General features: G+C 31.7%; 1 protein-coding gene across 4 annotated transcripts in view; it reads right to left on the bottom strand.

Moving 5' to 3' along the window:
* The window catches only part of LOC123269442 (hemicentin-2), a 593151-nt gene that overhangs the window by 110826 nt on the left and 457871 nt on the right, over positions 1-24454 (bottom strand). For all 4 annotated transcript variants that reach the window (XM_044735146.1, XM_044735148.1, XM_044735147.1 and 1 more), the window contains exon 8: positions 22805-23074. In XM_044735146.1, the coding sequence (XP_044591081.1) occupies positions 22805-23074 (270 nt within the window). The remainder of the gene's footprint in view (positions 1-22804; positions 23075-24454) is intronic.

Here is a 24454-nt window from a genome sequence, read left to right as displayed (position 1 = left end):
CATGAGTCTTCAGGCCTGATCAGACATGAAAAATGACCATGCGTGATCAGGCATGAATTGACCTGATCAGGCTTGATTAGACATGGTCAGGTCTGAAAGCCCATTGTTACTTTTAATTAATTATTTTGCTTAATTTTATGGATATAGTACTTGATAGAATCATACGAAATTCTCTATAATGAATTAAAATAAAAAAAAAAAAGTGATTACATACAATTGTACGGCTATAATACCAGCAGTCACCCATCCAACTACTAACCACGCTCAATGCTGCTTAACTTTGGTGATATCCGTGTGCCTTGAAGTTCCCGCCTGCTGTGCTGCTATCTTATATGACAAAAATTCTATGAAGTACATAACGTATCAAATAAGTTTATCATAAATATAATATAAAAATTGATTTTGTAATATATTTTGATGGTCCTAATTTATTTATTTAACCGAATCTCATTATAACATCACATTTATTTAAATAATAAAATAAGTAATGATTTTATAATGATTTAAATATTGAGCAGGAGCAGAACAGATCAAAACATCTCATAGGAAATGTAACAATTTTTTTATTTTAAAATTATTTAAACGTAATGATAAAAATAATTTTGCACATTTTGTCATGACCAAAAAAATTTTTTCGTCAAAGAAAAAATTTTTATCACATCTCTGACTATGCAAGTCTGATTAGATCTATACCCACAAAAAAATGATCAGACCTGACCATGCCTGTTCATGTATGATCAGGCCTGAAATTAGTCATGGTCATGCTTGTCCATGCCTGTTCATGTCTGAAGCGATAAATACGCTCAGGCATGATTATACCTGTCCATGCCTGTTCATGATAAGAACCAAATATGCTAAGAAAAAATTTTTGAATATGTTCAGTATATGTACATTAATTTCGATTAATAAATTTGTAAATTATTAATAAACGGCACATTTTACTATTCAATAAATAAAAGTATTTTGATTATCATTAAAAACCTACCGTAGGGTAAATTTAATTAAATTTTCTAGGCATGGATAGGCATGAACAGGCCTGAGCATATTTAATGCTTCAAACATGAACAGGCATGGACAGGCATGAACAGGCCTGATCAGACATAAACAGGCATGAGCGTATTTCACCCTTCAGACATGGACAGGCATGAACAGGCCTGATCAGACCTGAGCGTATTTAATCCTTCAGACATGGACAGACCTGATCAGACATGAACAGGCCTGAGCGTATTTGACGCTGCAGCCATGAGCAGGCATGGACAGGCATGATCATGTCTAATTTCAGGCCTGATCATACATGAACAGGCATGATCAGGTCTAATTTCAGGCCTGATCATACATGAGCAGGCATGGTCAGGTCTGATCATTTTTTCCCGGGAATTAATAAGAGGACGCGCTGTTAAAACATATTTGGTGTAATTACTTACAATTGAATACAAACTTTGTGTTAACACTCACTGAAAAAAAAGTTTAAGTCCTATGGGTATACTCTTTTTTAATAAATTGGTATTGCGAATATGATATAAAAAAGTTTAAGTATTATCACAATACTCTGTTTAAGTGAGTGACTTATATTTTCCGTACGATACTATTGCAAATTCAGAGAGTATAGTAAAAAAAGTTCCCGCGTAAGACTTAGCGCGTACTTCCCTTCTTTTTTCCCCGTGTTTATATACCGTGTTTATACCTTTAATCTAAACATCGTTTTTAAGAGCATAAAAAAAAATATTTGTATAATTGACATTAAAAATAATCATTTATGGATTCGTGGGTGAAAAATAAATTAACTGAGTGGAATTAATCCTCCTATCATCAAATATTTGAAGATATACCTTACATATATGTAAGGTATAATATAAAATTACATATATGTTATTTTATAATATTGTAAAATTTAAACACATTGTCAACCGAGGTTAACCTTTATTACAATAATTGTAACATCCTAACATTAGTGTTTTAATCATTATTTTTTAATTAATAAAATTAAAAAAATTAAATATATAAATTAATAAAAAATAAAAGAAAATTAACATATTTGAGTGTATAGATAGATAGATAGATAGATAGATAGATAGATAATAATTTTATTGGATTCTGGAGCCTAGGCTCCCTCAGAACCATCATCAAATATACATTTATAATTAGTGTATGATGTACAGAGTTTTAGATACATAAAAATAAAATCAAAATAAATATAGTAATTAACAGCAATAACATGTTAATCATGCTTATAAATAATACTTGTGTTATACAAAGCTCAACAACCTTCAATAGCAGTAATAAACGTTCAATATAGCAGATCAATAATTTTGGAAATAATAATCATAGCACAGTCTACGGAATGTTTCGAAACTTTCGGCTTTTGTAATTTCAGCTGGCAGCGCATTTCAGATGTGTATACCACGAACAAGAAACGAGTTATCATACATACAACAATTAGATCTAGGTAGCCGCAGATAATCTTCCCTTACATCGCCTCTACGCAACGCAACCGGCAAAAATTCTAAGTGACATTTAAATAGCTGACGATAATTTAAATATATTTCTTTGTAAAATAGGCATGCTATAAAGTAGTTTCTTCTGTCACTCAGCTTTAACCAACCTAGCCTCTTAAAGTACGGAGTAATGTGTTCAGCCCTCGCAATTTTATAGATATAGCGAACACAGAAATTCATTTTGCGCTGTAATCGCATTTGCGAGTAATTAGTAATATTGCAGTAAGCCGCACAACAATAATCAAACACTGGGAATATTAACGTGGTGACAAGCTTTATACGCAGTTTTTCGTTGAAGATTTCATTATTAATCTTCAACTGCGCCAGAACCCGCATTGCCCTATTACAAACACTCATAACCTGATTTTCCCAGGTGAGAGTGCTATCAACTAACACGCCAAGATACTTAATTGTCGTATCGTAGTGAATAATGCAATAATTTACGCGAATACAATCAGCATACTTACAATTATTACAGTTAACTTTAACTCTACTACCAAAAATCACAGCTTTTGTCTTCGATGCATTTAACTTAAGGTAATTGACATTGCACCATTCTAAAATTTTAACTATTTCCGCATTCAGGACAGCAACACATTCATTTATCTGTTCTGGATAGCAGGGCAAGTCTATTACTAAATCATCAGCATAAAGCAAATATCGACAGCTCAGTTGTTGAGAGAGATCCGAAATATAAAGCGAGAATAATAAAGGGCCAAGCACACTGCCTTGTGGTACACCATTTAATACATTCCTCCAAGAGGATGCGCACTCATTAGCAAACACCTGCTGCTTTCTTTGAGTCAAATAAGACCTAATTCACGTAATGGCGTCAGTAGAGAAATTCATCAATAACAACTTGTTTAATAGTCTTTTGTGATTTACAGAATCAAAAGCCTTACTTAGGTCAAATAAAACAGCTACAGTGACTTTAGATGCATTTATTGCCAAGCGAATATCATCACAGAGCTTTATTACAGCAGTCTGTGTATTCAGGCCCTCCCTAAAAGCTATCTGGTACTCATCTATGAAATTGTTCTCAGTAACATACTTAATAATCTGATCATGTACGCATCTTTCAAGTGCTTTCGACAAATTACTCGTCAGCGATATAGGTCGGTAATCAGCACATATCTCAGAATTCGCTCTCTTCGGTATTGGGACAATACGCGACCACTTCCACTTATTAGGAAAGACGCCAGAATTTAACGAATTATTAAAAAGCAATGTAACAAATGGCAACACAAACGATATTAAGCATTTATACGCCTTAATTGGGAAATTATCCGGACCTACAGAGTTGGAAGTAAGTCGCATTATTGCCTTCTTAACAGTAACATCATCAAGTCCTGAGAAATTAAAGTATACATTATCATCGCCAGTGCAACGGGACACAATGTCAGATACATCAACATTAAGATCAGAGTAGCCAGACGACTGCACAAAGTAGTCATTTAGCTCATTCAAATCCACCTCAACAATAGACTGTGTACCCTTCCGTCTTACCAAGCCAAGTCTACGCAGATCATTCCACATCGCTTGCGTATTTTTTGCCGAACTTAACTGATTGTCAAAGTAACACTTTTTAGCTTCACTTATCCGCTGCTTCACCAAACGCCGCACACTGGCATACTCCTTATAGGCATAGCCAGTTCTTCTGAAGATCCTGTACAGCTTGTCACGACGAGCTTGAAGATCCCTGATGTAACTAGTAGACCATGGCGCCGGGGGACGACGAGGATGTATCGTTCTTTCAGGAGCAGCAATGTCAGTAATCCGACGAAGTTGCTGATGAAACCAGGTATTCATATCATCCACAGTCGTTTGTGATTCCATATCTTCAATGTTGACTCCATCAAACAGCCGTGCCAACAGATCACCGTCAATACTGTGCCAGCTCCGATACGTGAAACTTCTCAATCTCTGCTGCTCTACCTTATAGTTATATGTAACAGATATCAAATCATGATCAGACAAGAACGGCTGGGCAGACTGCTCAGAAGACAGGACCATTGCTGCATTATTGACGATACAGACATCGATCCAGGTATCAGAATTTTCCAGGTGATGCGTCACTTGATAGGGAACAATATGCAAATTAAAACCAACACATAGTCTACGTAGCTGATCACCGTAAAAATTACTGCAGCTCAAATCAGAGTTGAAGTCACCCATAATAATCATGTTTCTGTAGGTTGCAACCAAAGTTTCAAGATCCTCCTCTAAATCGTCAAGATGGCCAGTATTAGGGGGCTTGTAAATAACTCCAATTACGATTCGCTCTTTAGACGACCCGCAAACTTCAATAAACAGACACTCTGGATGCTTATCTTCCAAATTTGCAGACGACAGTACAAGCTTAGACACTAGATCATCTCTAACATAGAGAGCAACTCCACTACCGCTCCGCAGACGACGATCATGACGATGAAGTACAAATGATGGCAAGGACATCATTTCATCAGACACCAAGTGATTTAACCACGTTTCAGACACAGCAATAACATCATACTTATTAACTCGGAAATATTCTTTAAATAGTTCAAAATGACGCTCATTTCTTAGTGATTGAGCATTTATATGACACACTTTTAAACAGTTCTCATTTGTCGGAGGTTGCAACGTGTCAACAACAATATTAGACACACTCCTAGATGATGATGATGATGATGATGATGATATAGAGGGAACCACTCGCTGTTAATCAAGTAGATCTCGCAAAGGACCTACTCCCGTTGGTAACAGTTTCACCGGAGCTTTGTCATCTGCGTATCGAACATTGACAGACGCATACGAAATCCAAACATTCTTAGCCTGGATATTAGGATAGGCCTTACGTACGTCAGAACGAAGCTTATAAAGAGAAGGAGGATGTCGCCTATGAACATAAATCGGAACATCTGGATCCTGCACTGAAGGCATTATGGCACCTAGCTTCACAGGATTACTCTTTACACTCCTCATGATATCATCGACATATCTCTGATTAGCAAACTTGACTCGTACATTTCGATTTGTAGCACCAGCTCTACCAAGTCGCTCCAATTTAACAATATTATTTTCAGTAACCTAAACTCCAAGAGTAGTGGAAAATAACATAACCTTCTCCATAAGTTTCTCACCCCGTTCCTCAGGAATTCCAGCAACTGTTATTTCATCTGCCAAAAAATGAGATTCAAGTTGGAGTGTTCTCAACTCCAGACTACCATCACACACCTTCTGCGCAGCACACTTTATTTTTTCAGCGAGGTCAGCAGGAACACCAGGCTGTACCTTTTCAACGATAGCCACACGCTCCTCAAGCTCTTTAACAGTAATCTTCAGCAAGTTATAATCACGGCTCAACTTATCCATCTTCCCCTCTACCGAAGCAATAGACTTTTTAAACTCATCTACTTTGCTCATCATACTATCTACCTTCACACTGATGTCACCAATCTGATCTATTTTCTCAAGCTTACTGCTTATCTCATTGATCTTGTTAGCATCGATTTTTTCTAGCTTTTTACTTATCTCATTGATCTTGTTAGCATCAATTTTTTCCAGCTTTTTACTCATCTCATTAATCTTACCAATGCTGTCGAGTTGTGCATTTATCTGTTTTAGTATTTCTGATGAATCCGGAATACAGACTGGACATGTATTTGCAACCCTCCCAGCTGCGTGCGATTTGTTTGGCAAACTAAGACGCACTTTAACACATGAATCATGGTAATAATGTCTACAATCAGCTTTAGTTTGGACAGTAGCTGACTCATCGGTAATACTGCGATAGCAGATCGCACACCACACAGCCATTGTAACTGACAACGCTAGATGGCAGCAGGCTACAGTTACAAGCGAGCGAGCCAGAGAAAATGTGCTCAACAAAAACGCAACCTCAAATCAAAAACACAATAACTATTTTACTCGGAAATAAAAAAACTACACCTCCAACAGTAGAGATTAATGCCTCAAAATACGCACAATAATCTACACTTTAATATTAAACAGCCCAAAGCCGTGCAACAAGCAAAAAAATAGGCAAAAAATACAAATAATCAGGACGAGAAAAAACAACGTCCGCCCTGTACACTATACAATTAACAAGTTATGGTTATGTTTTGTGGTGGCGCTCAAAGTCGGTTTAAGTGTATGACTTGAACGAGTTTCAGTGTAGCGCTTAAAAATATTGCGTTGAGATTCAAATATTGTTTAAGTATATTCGCAATACTTTGTATTGTAATATCACTGAAATTTATAAGTGTGAGACTCATACTTTTTTTTCAGTGCTCAATTGATTTTTAAGTAATATATAAAAAATGATATCAAAGACTGAATAAGACTTTTTTTTTTATTTTAAAAATTTGTTTCCAAAACAAATACAAAATATTTTTTACAGTGTAGAAATTCCGTTAGGATATACTGGGTGTAGTGGCAGGACTTGTAAACCGATAGGCGGACATACAAGTTGGTAAAATGGCATATTAATTATATTTGATGCATTAATTTTTCATGTCTGTCTTCGGATGGGGTTATTGTGAGCGTGAATTATGAACACATTAGTGTGCCACTATAAAGCTGTAGAAAAGTGTGAAAGGGTGTGGGGATTTTGTGGGAATTGATTTATGACCATAGTGGCACGGTACGCATATCTAATGTCCTGCTGGTGATATTCCGAGGGCTGTACTGGAAAGGAGGTGGCTCTTAAAGAATACGATTCATCCGCATAGCAGATCTCTCGTTGGAATACCCTAATAGTGCTTGAACGATCGTAAAGCTACTGTTAGGCTCCTGAGATAGATAGCTGGCAATGACGCCCATAAACTTCTCGTGCATCAAAGTCAAACTAAAAAGATATTTTAACCGTCGAATTTTTCATCTTTACTGATAGCTTCTTTTTTATATTAATTTATGCTAATGACTAAACTCATGAAAATATATTAAGTATTGGAAAAAAAATTATAAATCTCATCAATGAAAGGTTCTACATCAGGATTTTTTATGTTTTTTAATTTGCAATCCTTCTTTCACTGAAAGAAAAATAATTGACTATTGATTGCTGTTCACTCTGTGCTAGTTCACTAAAAGAAATCCAATTGGGTATGTTCTTACAAGTAACATAGATAAGGCATACACGTGACAAAAATCACAAAAAAAGTAATCCCTCTGGACGAACGTATTGAAGGTTTGGAAATGAAGAAATCAACTGAGAACTATCGACTATTGGAAACTTTTTTTTTTTTTTTTTTTTATTATTATTATTTCTCTCAGTATCACAAGGTAAAAAATAGAAATTACTTGTGATGGTGAAAACTCTCCATGCTCTTGTATCCATTACTTTTTTGTGAGATCTATGTCTAATTTCAATTTCAATATAACGACCAGGTAATTTTGTTCCAATTTATTTTTTATTAATTTATCTTAATTTCAAAATTAACTCGTATTTTTGTTTTTTATACTTATTTAATCAATAAGTCATACAGAAAAAAAAAAGATATCTAAGATCAAAAAAAATATTTTTCTCAAGAAAAAATATTAAAATTTTGGAAAAATTTTTTTTTATCGGTATAGTGTTACGTCCAGAGTGACGCAAACACAATAATTATGTTTATTAGGTTCCGAATTTTAGAACTAGCTACTTAAAGCCTTCGTTCAGGGTGGCGGGAACCTCGCCAATTGGTATTTTGAATGAGTATGCGGGATAATATGATTTGTCAAGGGAATGTCCGATAAGCAATGATTTGAAATTACTTAATTCACTCTTTGATCCATAGTAGTCAGACCAGGTAGTTATGTCCAATTATAGTAAAGAAAATAACAACAAATTATACCTGGTTTTTAGACAATAAAAATGTGCGATGAAAAGCTGTCTAACCGCTGGTTCGTGCTGACTCGATGCAGGTAGAAAAAGGGATAGTACCGGAGATGAATGATTTTCAATACCGTAAATTCGTTTTGTGAATTACTTTTATTCAAAATACTAAATGTTAATAACTGATATAATTAAGTAAAGATTATTTAACTGACTGGAATTATTCATAGTTCTAACAGTGATTATAACTAATATTCGGTTTGTATTGAATAAGATTTTATGTTAATCTCAAATTATAGAAATATATTTTATTCTTTTACTAATCATAAACTACCTATGTGTGATTAAGTATTAAATAATAATTTTTAGAATCTTGAAAATACTCAACGAGAATTTCTCTACGTTTATTACTGTTTATTATTATTCAAAATGCACGTAGTATTATTTACTTAATATTTCTTTTACCGGGGGAAGGTATTACCGAAGATAATTTACAATAGACTTAAATTCACCGAAATAACTATCGTATCTTTTATTCGAATGATTTCAGGATGACAGTTTAGTTGATCACATGATTTCATAATGATTTTATTATGCGCGTCCGATTTGAATGATTTAATTCGGCCAATAATTCGGCCAAGAATTACATGTGATCTGAGACATTTCTTACTTTACTTCCCTAGGTGTGTAATATACTATATTTCGTATTTTCAAATTGCGTCTAATTGTTATTCTATAATATTTTCTTCTACCTGAGAAAAGGTATTACCGAAGGTAATTTGGAAAGAAACAAAATTTAACAATGAAATTACCGCACTTTGAAAAATAAAATTATTTCTAGACAAGTATAACTTAGTCATTAGATGGCTAGACTAACGCGATGCGCTCGCGAATAAATTTGATGTCGGACCCCGTAGCGTTCGCGAGTAAATTTTATACTGAACCCCCGGCGTTACTAGCGAAAAACTTGCGGTTTATATACTGTATCGAGTCCTTTGTCTGGGGTACTCTCCTATTTCCCCTCAAACAGGGAACATCACGCGAGGAGTCATGCTGGGATAATTGCGTAACCAAGATTGCGGCGGAGGGGTAATTCTCGAGTAGGTAGCTGGGTACGTGCATCGGGCGATGTAAAGTTACTAAAAATAGCTTGAATGTCATAGAGAATAAGAGGATTGCTTCACTATCCTAGCAAGTAAAACGAATGAAATAACAGTACATGGTCTAAGTTAAATATTAAATTGGGGAATGAATTTATTTACTGATGAATTTTTTTGATAATTTTGGTAGGATTTTTGATTTATTATTTTAGAAATTACTAAAGAAGTAAATAGATTATGAGACAACGTAATTTAACTCAAGGGTTAATCTTTTATGGTGGATAATAAATTTTCAGTATATTTTTCCCAACAGTGTTTATGGTACCAGTTGAAACATGGTGTTGGTATGTTCGAAGTTCCCTTTTTTAAAAGGGATAATGCCATTTCCCTTTTAAACATAATTTATGATGTCTCGATGTTTTTTATTATTGAGTTTTTTGAAATACACAGAACAGATGTTACACTGATAGAAGGATTTGTTTATAATTAATAAGCTTTCTTAACTGTTAATAAATGATTTTTTAACATCATAGGATTTAATAAATATTTATTACCAGTTAATAAATCATTTATTAAATACGATTTATTAAATGTCAATAAATATTTGTTAACAGTAAACAAATATTTATTAACAGTTAATAAGTAATTATTAAGTACAGATTATTAACTGTTAATAAATATTTATTAATGGTTAATGAATATTTGTTAACTGTTAACAAATATTTATTTAAAATCAAAAGCAAAAATAGCAATTTTCCTTCGACACTTTTCATAACCCGATAGCTGGAATACATGATAATAATTAAATTCATTAAATAAATTAACGTTTTTAATACTTAAAAATATAAAAAATAATTATGAGCTGTGATAGAATTCGGTATTAATGTAAATAATTTGTAAATATGATTTTTGTTTATAAGCAATCTTCATATCATATGACATTGCAAACGAAACAAATTCACTCAAAAAAATATTTATTAACTGTTAATAAATATTTCTTTATTAATAACTATTAATAACTACTTATTAACTATTAATAAATGTACTTTCCTCCAAAATAAATATTTATTAAATGTTAAAAAATATTTATTAAAATTTAATAAATTAAATAATTGTCTTCAAATAAATTAAATTATTAATAGTTAATAAATCCTTCTATCAGTGTAGTGAAATAGATGTTTAAGAAAACGGGAATTATTCCTGAGAAAAAGACATATTCTCGAGTTAGCTCTGGGATAAATTAACACCATGAGGTACTCAAGTTTGATAATTTACAACGTATCGGTTAAAATAGTGACTTCCTGGGAACCCGACTAGAAATTGTAGTGAGGAATGCCGAAGAATTAGTGAGGGGCAAGTTTGGCTTGCCTAACTTAGGCAAGCCTAATTTGCGCCTTCTTAAATCCACGTTAGGCAAAACGAAGATTGGCATGCCAAATTTGCATGTAATTTGGGACATCTATGGCAAGCCGAACTTCGGCGAACCTTTGGAATGCCTGACTAGCTGGAAGTAACGATAACCAAAGATTTGCCGAAGTTTGGCTTGCCATAAATGTCCCTAATTACCTTTAAGTTTGGTAAACCGTACTTTCGTAAGCCTTTGGATTTTATAATTTCCTGCAAGTTAGGTATTCCAAACATTCGCTAAACTTCGTCTTACCATAGATGGCCCCAATTACTTTCAAGTTTGGCAAACCGAACTTCCGTATACCTTTGGATTTTATAATTTCCTGCAAGTTAGGCATTCCAAACGTTTGACGAACTTCGGCGTTTCTAGCCAAAGTACTCTAAAACGGAGTGGGAGAAGATATTTGGCCAAGTCTTTCTTAAGTCTTTCCAAGGTTAAGCCTTTTAGTTCTATACATATAAAAGTGTGTATTTATGAGAGTATTTGTGTATTGTACATATAAACATGGTGTCTCATGTACCCGACTAGAAATTTCAGTGAGGCATATGCCGAAGAACCAATTCGGGGCAAGTTTGGCTTGCCTAGGTTGTACCTCATAAAAACCAAGGTAGGCAGAACGAAATGTTTGGCTTGCCATATTTGAACGTAACTAGAAAAGTTTCATGGATTCTTTAAGTCTGATATATCATGGGAACGCCGAACTGGTTTCAAGTAACGATAACCTGAGTTTTGCTAGTTTGGAGCGAACTTGGCTTTCCGAACTTAGGCTAGCCCAATTCGAATCTTATTTGTTTTAAATTAGGCAAGCCGAACATTGATTGTGCTTATAAGTATCTTGAAGTAAGAGGTCGCTCATCATCGGCGTAGCGTCGCGGTATGGTATAGGGCCCTCGTGCGTCGGGTACCGTGTTCGAGTCTCGCGTTCGACATGTACGATTTTTAATAATTAATAATTACTAATTATAATTACTATTAAGGCGAGTGTGAAGTAAAGTTAAGTGTTATGTGTGATTAGTGTATCTAACTCCTCCATTATTTCCTTCCCCCTTGACTTATCAAATCTACCAATCAAAAAAACCTCTTCACATTAAAAAACGCTCCAAAAAACAAAAAAAAATTACAGAAAAAATAAAATTAAATAATAAAAATAATATTAAATAAAAGCAACAAAGAATTTGTTTTTTTTTTATTCATGAAATATTTAAAAAATTTAGTCCTAAATTTAATATTTATACTTAAAATAGTAAAAGAAGATAAAAAAATAAGCATTTGTTATTATTAATTTTCGCTTGATAATAAAAAAGCTAAAAATCAAGAACGAATTAGATTTGGATTCTTCGTTGCGAATTTGGTTTCCAAACTGCAACTTAATCAGGAAGCCAAGTTAGGCTGAGCCTCGCAACTGCGTTACATCCCAAACTTCGGCCTGGTTTGGATGCCTCACTTACTGCAAGTTTGGAATTCGGCATGCCTTACTTGCGCCAAATCACTGCCTCACTGAAATTTCTAGTCGGGAAAGAGAATTTAAGATAAGTAAAAATGAAAATTTTACGTAAGAAGTAGGTTTAGGAAAGAAATTGTTATGTTGGAAAAGTTAGTTAGGCGCGTTTCCTGTGTTCTAAAACTATGGGGTCCTTCCCAGAAGAGCAGCCATGGTTGGAAAGCGTGCAGGGGGGCTTATCAGGATACACGTTCTTGGTACCGGGGTACATAAAAACTATGTAATCCATGATGGCGTCTGGGTCTAGTCAGATTGGTAGTTGGATTACTTAAATCCCGCCCATTTCGAAATGGGGCAACCTGGCCTAGGGTTTTTGGTTACCAGAGGGGATGGAGGTATGTAGCCTGGACTATCATTTTAAGAATAGAATATTGTACCTTGACTGCCGTTTTAAGTGAATAATATTTTAGCCTTAGCTTACGAATATTAATTACCATTGGATGTAGTTTTTCTTAGTATCTTTAAATAGTTTTGAAATTATTGTTTATTAATAAAATAAAAAAAACGGTGGTTACGCTGGCCGTAACAATAGGAAAACTTAAATATAATTTAAATTAAATTAAAAAAAAATTCAAAATAATTAAAAAAATTAAAATTTTCACAATTAATTTTGCTGTCCGTATAGAAAATTGTAAAGAAAAATATTTGAACTTTAAAAAACAATTAAAATTTTGACGTAAGTTGAAAAAGATTATATCAATTTTTATTTAAAAAATCTCTAAGTATTACGCATTTTAAAGTTTTAAAAGCGTAAATTATTTGTTTAAATTTTATTTAATAAAAAGAAATAAATTATTCACTATGGAGTGAATTCTGTTAATGACATGAGTTCAATCCGTCTTGGAGTGATTCTCATTCTCGGAGGGAGTAAATTAATTGATCATCATCCACTCCACAGTCACTGAAAAATCACGACTGTCTATTCACTCGGCAAATTTTTATAAAGTGTACTGAGAAATAAAGTATTAAATATTTGGGTATTAATATTTACGTAATATAGAGCAAAATAAATATTATAATATTTCATAAGTATCTAAATGTCAAAAGAAGAAAAACACAATATTTTGATGCTAAATATTTTAATTTTTTAAAAAGTAGCTGTTCATACGTAAAAAAATACTGAAGCATTTTTCAATCTATTCACTTGCATCAGTTGCTTTAATCATTTGTTACCAATTATTTATATTTAATTTTGGGGATACTGTGTGTAGGAAATATTGAGTCCGTGAATCAAAATATAGTTTCAACAATATATTAGGCTATTATTAAGGGTATATTGAATTATAATAAATTTTAAATTGTTTGAAGTTTATTGTAGATTATGTTTATAACCATCATAATTTCACAGATTTTTTTTTATTGATTTAATTAAAATGATAAAACACAATAATACTTTGTAGTACATATTTTTATAGTTTGATTTCAATAGTATTTAATTATATTGGCACATAGATTTTATTGTTGACTTAGGTCACATGCTCGTTAATATAATAATCATGGTATGAATGTTGTGGTATGACTTTTCGTTTGTTAGTGGTTTATGTTTGAAATTTAGTTTTATCACGCTGTAATGAATGTGATTCATATTTATTTATTTACTTCTACCTGCATTAAAAAAATCTAATATATTTAGAGCTTAACAGAATACAATAATTAAATTTAGCAGAGATTAAGATAGATAAAAATATTTATAAAGAAATGTTTCATTTTCAAAATTATGTTGTCAACGTCTCAATATGAGTTTACTATATTATTATTGAGATAAATCGTTAAATTTATGTTCTTAATACTCTATTCTAGCAAAGAGTATAGTGATCAATGCTTACTGAGATAAATTCATTTATTGGAGATCTTGATCTTGTAAGACTAAACAAATTATGTGCACGTGAAAAAAATTCGTTATAACTAGATGTTTATTGTTTTTCATTTTTTTCGGTATTTATTATCAAATAATCTTTCAATAAATTAAAAGCTAGCTGAAGTTTCGAAATAACAACCTTGTGAAAATCTATTACTTTTAATAATCCTTAGCAGTATGAAAGTATTGAGAGGATTATCAAAGATTTTTCCAATATTCTCTGTATTTTCTTTTGAGCTTGTACTCTGCTTCAAACAAGTGACGCACCAACTATGTAATTTACTCTCTAAACATGAATTTTCACTAATTCATGTTTAGAGAGTATATAGGTATGCCGTAAGTTATAATAAACTTTTTTAACTTGTTATTGAAAATTTTGGCAATCATTTATGTGTACTTAGTATTTATAATGAAAATCGATAGCAAAGGTTTTTATTATGTGTTAAAAAATTAGTTGATCTCCTGTCCGGTATTGGCTGGCATCTTAGCTTGCTTTATTATACACAAAATGCTATGTCAAGTGTGCGTTGGACTGAGCAAACTCGAATATTTCAGTCGTCCAGCACAAAGTCTTATCTTTTTTCTCAGAGTTTGCTCGATCTAACTGTCGCAGTAACGCTTAGAAAGTTGAATTTGACATTTCAGAAAACTTCACGAGATCAAGTAAGTTATCACAAATCTTACAGTAAGAGAGAAGAACAATCTAGCAAAATACATTAAACTATGAAAGCATATCGAAGGAGTAGAACCACAAGAGAACACAACCAAGGATTTATTTTTCTCTCTGACATAATTCTTGGCAAGAAAATTAAATAGGATGGTGCACAGTGTATTGGGCATTCCATGCCAACTCGTCCTACCAATGGATTTTGCATCTCTGATTTCGCTGAAATTTAGACACTTTTTTGTACTCCTCGAAAAAGGTTTTTATGAATTTTCGAGGATTTTTATTTAAATAGCCATAACTTAGTGAAAAATAGTCCGATTTGGGTCTTAAAAAAGACTTTAACTTCCCGCTAAGAAAATTGAAAATTTTCAAAAATCGGGAAGTTATTGTTTTCACCTCGTTTTTCGAAAATCGAGTTTTCATCAGATCTCGACGTTTTGAGGTCCTAGGAAGTTTTTCTGACTATTTCCGCGGTGATGTCACCGTGTCTGTATGTATGTATGTATGTATGTATGTGTGTGTGTGTGTGTGTGTGTGTGTGTGTGTGTGTGTGTGTGTGTGTGTGTGTGTGTGTGTGTGTGTGTGTGTGTGTGTGTGTGTATGTAAATCTCTCATAACTTTTGAACGGATCATCCGATTTGATCGAAATAAGCAGCGTTCTGAAGAGTTTCTTTGCCTCTAGAATTCTGATACTAATTTACAGAATTTAAGTCGATCAATTTTGAGAAATCTCAAAAATAAAATTTTCGAAAATTCGTTTTTTTTAAATATCTTTTAAACGGCTAAACTGATCAATTCCAAAAACTAATCAGCTCTTAACCTCAAAAAACCACGTCTATTGCCACCAGCCTGGTCAAAATCGGTTGATTTGTTCGTGAGATATCGTTGTCGAAAAAAATTGAAAAAAATGTTTTTTTCAGAATTTCTATAAAATTTTTAGTCTGACCAGTTTACGCTTGAAGATTTTTCAAAGAACTCAAAAAACTGCGTTGAATGCCGCAAACCGCGAGAAAATCGGTTAATTCATTCAAAAGTTATTGCGGTTTGAAAATTCAAAAAATAGTGTTCTATAAAACTTCCATTAGCCTTTTTAGCTCGAAGAGCTCAAAAGCACAGAACAGCTATTTATTTGAGCTCGGAGAGCTCAATATTACACAAAAATTATATTTTTGAGCTCGAAGAGCTTAAAAAATAAGTGAATTGTTGAGCACTTAGGTATGGAGGTAGCGGGAAGTTGCAGGGATGGCCTTTTTTAGGGTCAACCGTTTTCCTAATTTTTTTTTTTTCAAAATTCGTGTTTTTTAACGAATTTTCTAAAAAATTTATGCAAAAAATTATTCATGAAGCATTGATTGTTTTTTTTTTATTTTAAACTTAAAACAGCGATTTTAAGATTGTTTGGGTCCTTCAATTTTTTTTTTAATTTTCAAAAATATTACTTCCCAAAACACGAATTTTGAGCCTAGTCTCGTAAAGGGAAAATAAGAAAGATCTATCTGTATTTGGCATAACGCAATGATACTTTTGTGCATCTGTGATCGTTTTGGCTTTAGAATAACGTATATTTAAAGTCTCCGTTGTTTTTTCATAATCTGCAGTAGGGTAAACGATCCAATTAGTGGCGGGACCCCATTACTGACACTTTCTTTGATTTTGGTACCTATTCAATTAATGAAATGATTAATTTCAATAATGAATATATTATTTCTAATTTTTAAGACCTTTAGATCAAAAAAATTTTTAATTTTTAGTCCAAGTAGAACATTTTTCATTGAAAGAAAAAGTGCCACTTATAGGGGTTAAAGGTGCCATTAATGGGGTCTTTTACCTTAGTTGAATATCTTACTCTGATTTTTGGCAAGTTATTTAGTTGCACAGTTCATTGATACAATTCTTGGGGGTTTGATATTTGTTTATCAAATGGTAGTTAAAACTAGCTCTTGCTGCAGCTTGTTTTAGTGTTCCTCCTACACAGTCACAAGGTTCTTTGTCATTGTAACTGGCAAAAAATTGCCATTCAGCATTTAATCTAAAATCTTCTTTGTGATAATATAAATTAGCAAAGTTTTTGTAGTTTTTAAATTGTTGCAGAGCTCCATCGGAAAAGTAGTAGATCTTTTTTGCAGTATCGGACAAGGACTTTATAAAATCAGTAACGATTTTCAAAAAGACGTTAACTGCAGTTGAGTCATGTATGTTACAGTCCGATATGATCACTAAACTTTTGTGCAATAATTCGTTATTTTTCTTAAAATAAATAACTATTGGAAATTTTGTCGACTGATCATTATTCCAGTGGAATCCTGGCACTGCATTTTGGATAAAGAATTCGTAGTTCTCGAAAAAATCACAAACTACAAGAAATTCATTGGTTCAGAGAGACTTTTTGAGACATTGCATGAATATTGCTTGCGATTTTGCAATAAAAGCATGAGACAAAAGTTCTGTTATTTTTTCACAAAAGTCATTGATGAATTCTGATGAAATTACCGTTTCATTTTAACTTTGTTGAAATATCTCTTTCAAATATCGTCGATTCTTTAACTCACTTTTTCGTATTTTTTAAATCATAAATCTGAGTTTTTTGAAAATTTTATTATTTTTTCCCGAAATTTTTATGTTAAAAATAATAACTAATATTATTCTAGTGTACGAAAAAAAAAAATTGAATAAAAACAAATTTTTATTGATATAAACTAGAAAAGCATAACTAATTAATATAATTGGCACATTAGGAAACTATCAGTTATTATTTTTTATATTAAAATTTCGGTAGGAAATCGCCAATGATATGATACATAAATAGTAAAACAAAAAAACAAAAAAAAAATTAATTTCAAAATTAAAAAAAAATGATAACCCTTCATTTTCCCTATGCGAGACTAGGCTCAAAATTCGTGTTTTTAATCTTTTAATTTGTAAAAAAAAAACATAAATGATTGAATATTTATATTTTTATAAGGTATTGAAGATATACTATCAAAGAAGTAGTAGTTGAACAAACAATTCTGGAGTGCCACAATAGTTGAACAACCCAGGAGTAGTATTTGAACTAGCATTTCAGATAGCATAACATAAAGCTAATAAATTTGTCTTTTATTGATATATCTCAAGATTGCTATAAATAATTAATACGATATAATACGATTTTATTTTTATTTCTTTGCTGCTATTATCATTTGTAAGTCAAATCACGAATAACATTAAAATTTAATCAGTTTCATGTTAAATAATAAATTTTCTTCAGTGATCCATAGTATTACAGACTTTTTATAATTATTTGTCTTTTTTTATCACTTTAAATTAGTTTCCTGCAGTATTTTTTTTTTCAGGTTTAATAATTTGACGGTTGAAATACCAATACCAGGAAAGTTCTAAAAAATAAAATTAAACATGATATAAAACCTTAAATTATTTTAATTACACTCTTCTTTTTTATGTAGGTTTTATTAAATTTGTAGTAAGTAATACTAGTCCCAATGCTGATTACTAGTGACTTGAGCTATTATAGATTACAATGCTGTCAAAATTATATTTTTACAAAATAAATAACTTTTCACTTCAAATTATTTGTTTTTGTTGCATAAATTGCCAACAAAATCATGAAATTATTGTGTTTACATTGTTTATATCGGTAAAAAGTAATTAAACCACATTGTTTACATTTACACCACTACTCTGTAGGCTTTGTAGACTATGTTTAACTACTGCTGCAATTATAAAAAAACAAAGACCAAAACTTGAACATGCGACGCCAGCTTGTTCAAGTTTTGGGTGCAACTTTGAAAATTGGGCGGTGTAGTTAGACGATAAAATTTAGTATTAAAATCATATTTTTTAGCTTTGCAAAAAATATGCAATGTTTTTTTTTAAACATTACATATTTTTTGGCCTTTTTTGGCTATTTCATTTATTGGTACCATTTTTATTACTTAAAATGATCATATGCTGTTTTATTTACTGATGGAAAATTTTAAAGTTTACTACCATTTTCATGGTAAAAGTAGCATCTATTAGCTATTCTCAATATACCAACTTTAAAATTAATCATAATATAATTATATCGAATTAAAATTTTAAAAACTTTTAAAAATTAATTACTAAGTCAACAAATAATGTTAAAATATGAATATTACTTGTAATACGTATCACGATTTTGTATTAGTATTAATTTAAAACATCTGTTCAAGTATTGGGTATTTTACCTGATACATGTTTGTACTATGAGGCATGCAAGTTATGATTTACTTAAAATTAAAGAATCACTTGTAACCTCCATTTATTCATTTTTACTTCTGTGATGTAAACAAATGTGAATCTATGTGAGATAAAAGTATGTTTCTTAAGATAGTTAATTGGCTGTCAGAAATTCAAAAATTCTAAAGAATCGATTTTAGCCCCCTAAGGTTTAGTTCGGTGAAGAGTCGTGTTGTATTATTAAATTTTTTTCGTCTTGAATTTAATCAAACGAATGGAGACACTTGAGCGAGTATTTTCCACGTGACTTTTCAAATGAAAAGCAAAGCAGGAGAATAACAGAGATGGTGAACGAAAAAAAAAAAAGAAAGATAGAAAGACGATTGAGAGAAAAAGCAGTGAGTTCAAAATCCTTAAACTCGGCAAGCTTGACGATAAATCTTTGGATAATGCACGGTTTCTCACCCCCTCTACTCTGTATAAGTATTTTAGGTCGTTAGAAACGAATTAGAGTGTGAGAAAGATAGAGAGAGAAAGATTGTCAAACGAATCTCAGAGGACTTTCGTCTATTTTCCAATACAACACACTCCTGGCTCATTTAATTTTTCGCTTCCCTTGCCAATTCTTATTCGAACCGATGGAACTACCGTCGCAAAGAGCCTCCAATGCAATCACTTTTCTACAACACCAGGCTACTTTGCCCGAAGGCTTTTGAAATCTTCGACAATATACCAAGCACAAAATTCATCATTGACAATAAGATTTATCCATATATCACTTAAAGAAAAAGTATAAGAGTAAAATGTACAGCAGCTCTGTATAAATTTAAATTTTTATCATCCTATGACAATTTACTGGAATAATCTTAACACTCGTTGTTCAAAATTATTATTTGTCCGAGGTCTTATATACCAACTTGAATTCTATAATAAAAATACGAATATAAATGGTATAATAGATTCGTGTAAGGATGTCTTTCATCTTGGTTCTTAGCCTCAAGTACAGACTTTCTATAAACGTGGTCTCTAGAGATCTTAGTCAAATAAAAAAGACACCATTATCTTATGGGCGTTTTTCATTCGGAATATCTTTATATCCATCATCAGTCAAATATACGAGTTCCTCCGACCTTATTCGCATTTCTCAAGTAAATACGTCTTGGTTTACTTTCGCTATTTCGCTTTACTCATAGTCTTTACGTTAAATGCACGTAGATAAAACAGACGAGATTGGAATTGTATGCATCACACGTTTCTGGAAATTACTCATTTTAACGCTTCTTTACAAATTTAAATAAATGCCTTGTGTAATTACTTCGGATATAACATAAATTTTGAAAGTTATCTTATAAAAAATTTACATTATTTTTACAAAATTAATAAATCGTTTGTGTTTTTGATCTATTCAATGGTGACTTGAAGTCACTATTTGATTACCGATTAAAAAAACTGGTTCAATGATTGTTCGATATTTTTAATTTCAACATACATAATTTGGGTACTTTTAAAATGAATTAAACTAATAATATCGCTGTAATAAAATTAATAATTTTAAAATTATTCAAAATTGCTCTAATAAGTTAGCTTAAAAATTGGCTATTCATAAAAAGACATAAACTCAAGTCAAGATTTTTTTTTCATAGTAACAAATTTTATTACAAAAACAATAGATAAAAAAAAAAACTAAAAAACCCGCTTTTTATAAAACCAAACTAAAAAATAGAAAATAAATTTTAATAAATATAAATTGATAATAGAGTGAATTAAAAAAAAAAAATGTATTTTATTTTTAAAAAAGCCTGGGGTGCATGGTGTCAATAGTGATAAATATTTTATTGACAGATATGAGAAGAAAGATTATCATTTCGATAATATCTTGAAAAGCATTCGACACTTTTTAACTTCCCGCTAGGAAAATTAAAAATTTTCAAAAATCGGGAAAGTTAATGGTTTTACCCCGCTTTTCGAAAATCGAGTTTTCATCAGATTTCGACGTTTTAAGGTCCTAGAAAGCTTTCATGACTATTCCCGCGGTGATTTCACCGTGTCTGTACCTATGTGCGCGCGCGCGCGCGCGTGTGTGAGTGTGTATGTAAATCTCGTAACTTTTGAACGGCTAATCCGATTCGATCGAAATAAGCAGCGTTCTGAAGAGTTTCTTTGCCTCTAGAATTCTGACACTAATTTACAGAATTTGAGTCGATCAATTTTGAGAAATCTCAAAAATCAAATTTCCAAAAATTCGTTTTTTTGGAATAACTTTTAAACCGCTCCACCGATCAATTCTAAAAACTAATCAGCTCTTAATCTTAAAAAATCACATTGATCGCCACCAATCCGGTCAAAATCGGTTGATTTGTTCGTGAGATATCGTTGTCGAAAAAAATTGGAAAAAATGTTTTTTTTTAGAATTTCTATGAAATTTTTGGTCTGACCAGTTTGTGCTCTAAAATTGATCAAAAACTCAAAAAACTGCGTTGAATGCCGTAAACCGCGAGGAAATCGGTTGATTCACTTAAAAGTTATTACGGTTTAAAAATTCAAAAAATAGTGTTATTTGAAACTACTATCAGACTTTTGAGCTCGAAGAGCTCAAAAGCATAGAACAGTCATCTTTTTGAGCTTGGAAAGCTCAAAGTAAACCAAAAAAAATATTTTTGAGCTCTGTGAGCTCAAAAACAAAATGAGTGAAATGTTGAGCGCTTAGGTATAGAGTTAGCGGGAAGTTGCGGGATAGCCTTTAGGGTCAACCGTTTTCTTAATTTTTTTAAAATAAAATACCTTTTTTTTTTAATTATTAATTTGCATTTATTAAAATTTATTTTCTATTTTAGTTTGTACTTGCTTTGGCAGTACATATACTATTTTAGTTTGGTTTTCTATAAAAAGCGTGTTTTTTATTTTTTTCAAACTATTATTTATTTTTTACTTTTTAGTTTGGTTCATTTATAAAAGTATGTTTTTTTAATTTTTTAAAATTATTATTTGTTTTGTTGAATTAAAATTCTCTATGGTATTCGAAAATTTGTTAATAATAGATAAATCGGTTAGAGATAATGATTGGAAATTAAAAAAAATTAGCATCAATTTCTGCCTTATCGACTATAGATAAAGTTATATAAATTAACAAATCTTATTTTGCAAATTAATAAATGGAATAATTTTATCAAATCAGTGTATTGTCATCGGTCTTTGATAAATCTACAAAGTTTGAATGAAATCTAACCGCTTAAAGTGGGTCAAAATCGAGCAAAAAGGAGTTGGTTACAAACATAACAAACAAACAAACATACAGGTGAAGCTAATCAAAAGCGCGTAAAAATCAATTTTATCATAAAGATTTGCTTTTGATAAAAGTTTCCTTATTCTCTTTATTAATTATATAGATTAATATTTGACATATAACCGCATTACATGTACATAACATAATAAATAAATAAATAAATTTCCATTAGCGATAACTTATTACAATAAATTAACTATCGCTGAAAATCATATAAAACCGAAAAAGGCAAAGATAGTGTTACAAATGTGTTTTTGATTGATTGATTCAAAGGTTGATGTAGTCTGTTTTATAGAACTGCTCCATGATAGTTGGTAACTAACCTTCCGTTGCTATGTAAAATATCTGCTCATTGAGGGTATCTAACTCCCTCACTTTTACTAATTGTAATAAGAAAAGGTGACCAGGTTGTTGCCTTAGATCATAGATTTATACCCATTTCAATATATGGTCTCAAACAATTCGTACTGCTCATTTGCAGTAATGGTTGAATCAATTTACCTGTAACTTTTATGTGATAAGGCAATTGGGCTCTCCAAGTGTCTTGTAGTTTTCTGTCTGGTGCAACACAACGGTATTCTCCAGCATCTTGATAAACTACTCGATTAAGAGCTAATAGTTCTGATCCAGCTGGATCCATGGCTGATCCATGACCCCAACAACCACCATCGCATTCTAGTGTAACTGCACCACCAATTTGCACCTCCATCTTTCTTGAGTCTGTCGCCTCTCCGTTTAATGCTTCCGCTTCCATTTCTATGTCTGGATTCGCTGCAATGATGAATTTTTGTTTAATTTGAATGTTTAATTATTATTCACAAAGAATCCAATAAAGAGTTTCGAATAGAGAAGATACAAGTAAAATGCCGAAAAATTCGATATTTTATTTTTCATAAAATGTTAGTATGACATCTTCAGAATATGTCAAGCAAATTTTTAAGATTTATTTTAAAGTATTTTTTATGTTATTACTTATAAACGTTTTTTTTGAAGTGAAACTTCTTTATCGACATATAAGAGAAATTTTATAGCGCCATGTTTTTTTTTATCAAAGTTCAATATAGCGACGTAAAGAATAAATCTAGTAATAGTATATTATACACCTAGGGAAGTAAAGTAAGAAATGTCTCAGATCACATGTAATTGTTGGCCGAGGCGAAGCCGAGGTCAACAAATATGTGATCTGAGGCTTTCTTATTTACTTCCCGTGGAGTGTATACTATTTTTTTGCTCGACGAAGGCAGGAAGCGGCACTTTTGTTTAGCGCAGTGGGCCGAAAGTTGACGCTTTCTGCCCGTCGAGCAAAAAACATTTTTAATTCTAAAAAAAATTAAAAAAACAAATTAAATAATAATTTAAAAATAAAAAAAAAACACAATTAGAAAATAAAAATATGTATATACGTACATCTTTTTTAATTATTCGTTTTTAATGATTTATTTATTCATTTTGAATTCTATAAAATCATTGCATATCTATAAAATTAACTGTCGTCATATAATTGTATTATTTTGAGTAGATAATTCCAATTATTTACTCATTACTTTTGTAATTTAGTAAGATATTAAATATCTGCTTTGAATTATTTTTACTAAGTTATGACATGAAATATGAATATCAAAGTTCGTTATATAATTTTTGGAAGCTGATTAACTAATTTTTAAATTAAATAATGGCAGAGTCTAAAAATGACAACAATGGTAATAATGATGCGATCATAGTTGATGAAATAATATAATTATAATAAGAGCAATGATAAAATGAATTACTCATATTATTTGTATGCATGTCTATAATACTAAAATAGCTTTGATTTAATACGGAAAAAATTTTTTTTAAGCCTTATCGACCCAATTTCTGTGAAGTCGTAAATAGTAAAAAAATGATATGTCATAAAGAAGTTTCACTTCTTACCTGTGTACTCTGGTACTGTTCGGTGAACAAGGCCCAGTAGCGATTAACTCGCTCCTGGGGGACTCCCAAATTCAAGAGACGCACCTGTCCACCGCTAGTTCCCGCAAAATCGAACCGCTAATGGAAAATCAGCCTCTCGATCACGCCATGAATCGACCGCTTTATTGGCTGATCGCTCCCGCTAGACATGCGCAATAGCCTTCTTCCCCAACTCAACGAGGAAGAAGACGAACTATT

The sequence above is a fragment of the Cotesia glomerata genome, linkage group LG7, assembly GCF_020080835.1.
Source record: "Cotesia glomerata isolate CgM1 linkage group LG7, MPM_Cglom_v2.3, whole genome shotgun sequence".
Classification (NCBI taxonomy): Eukaryota; Metazoa; Arthropoda; class Insecta; order Hymenoptera; family Braconidae; genus Cotesia; species Cotesia glomerata.
This window is presented reverse-complemented; position numbering and strand designations above follow the sequence as displayed.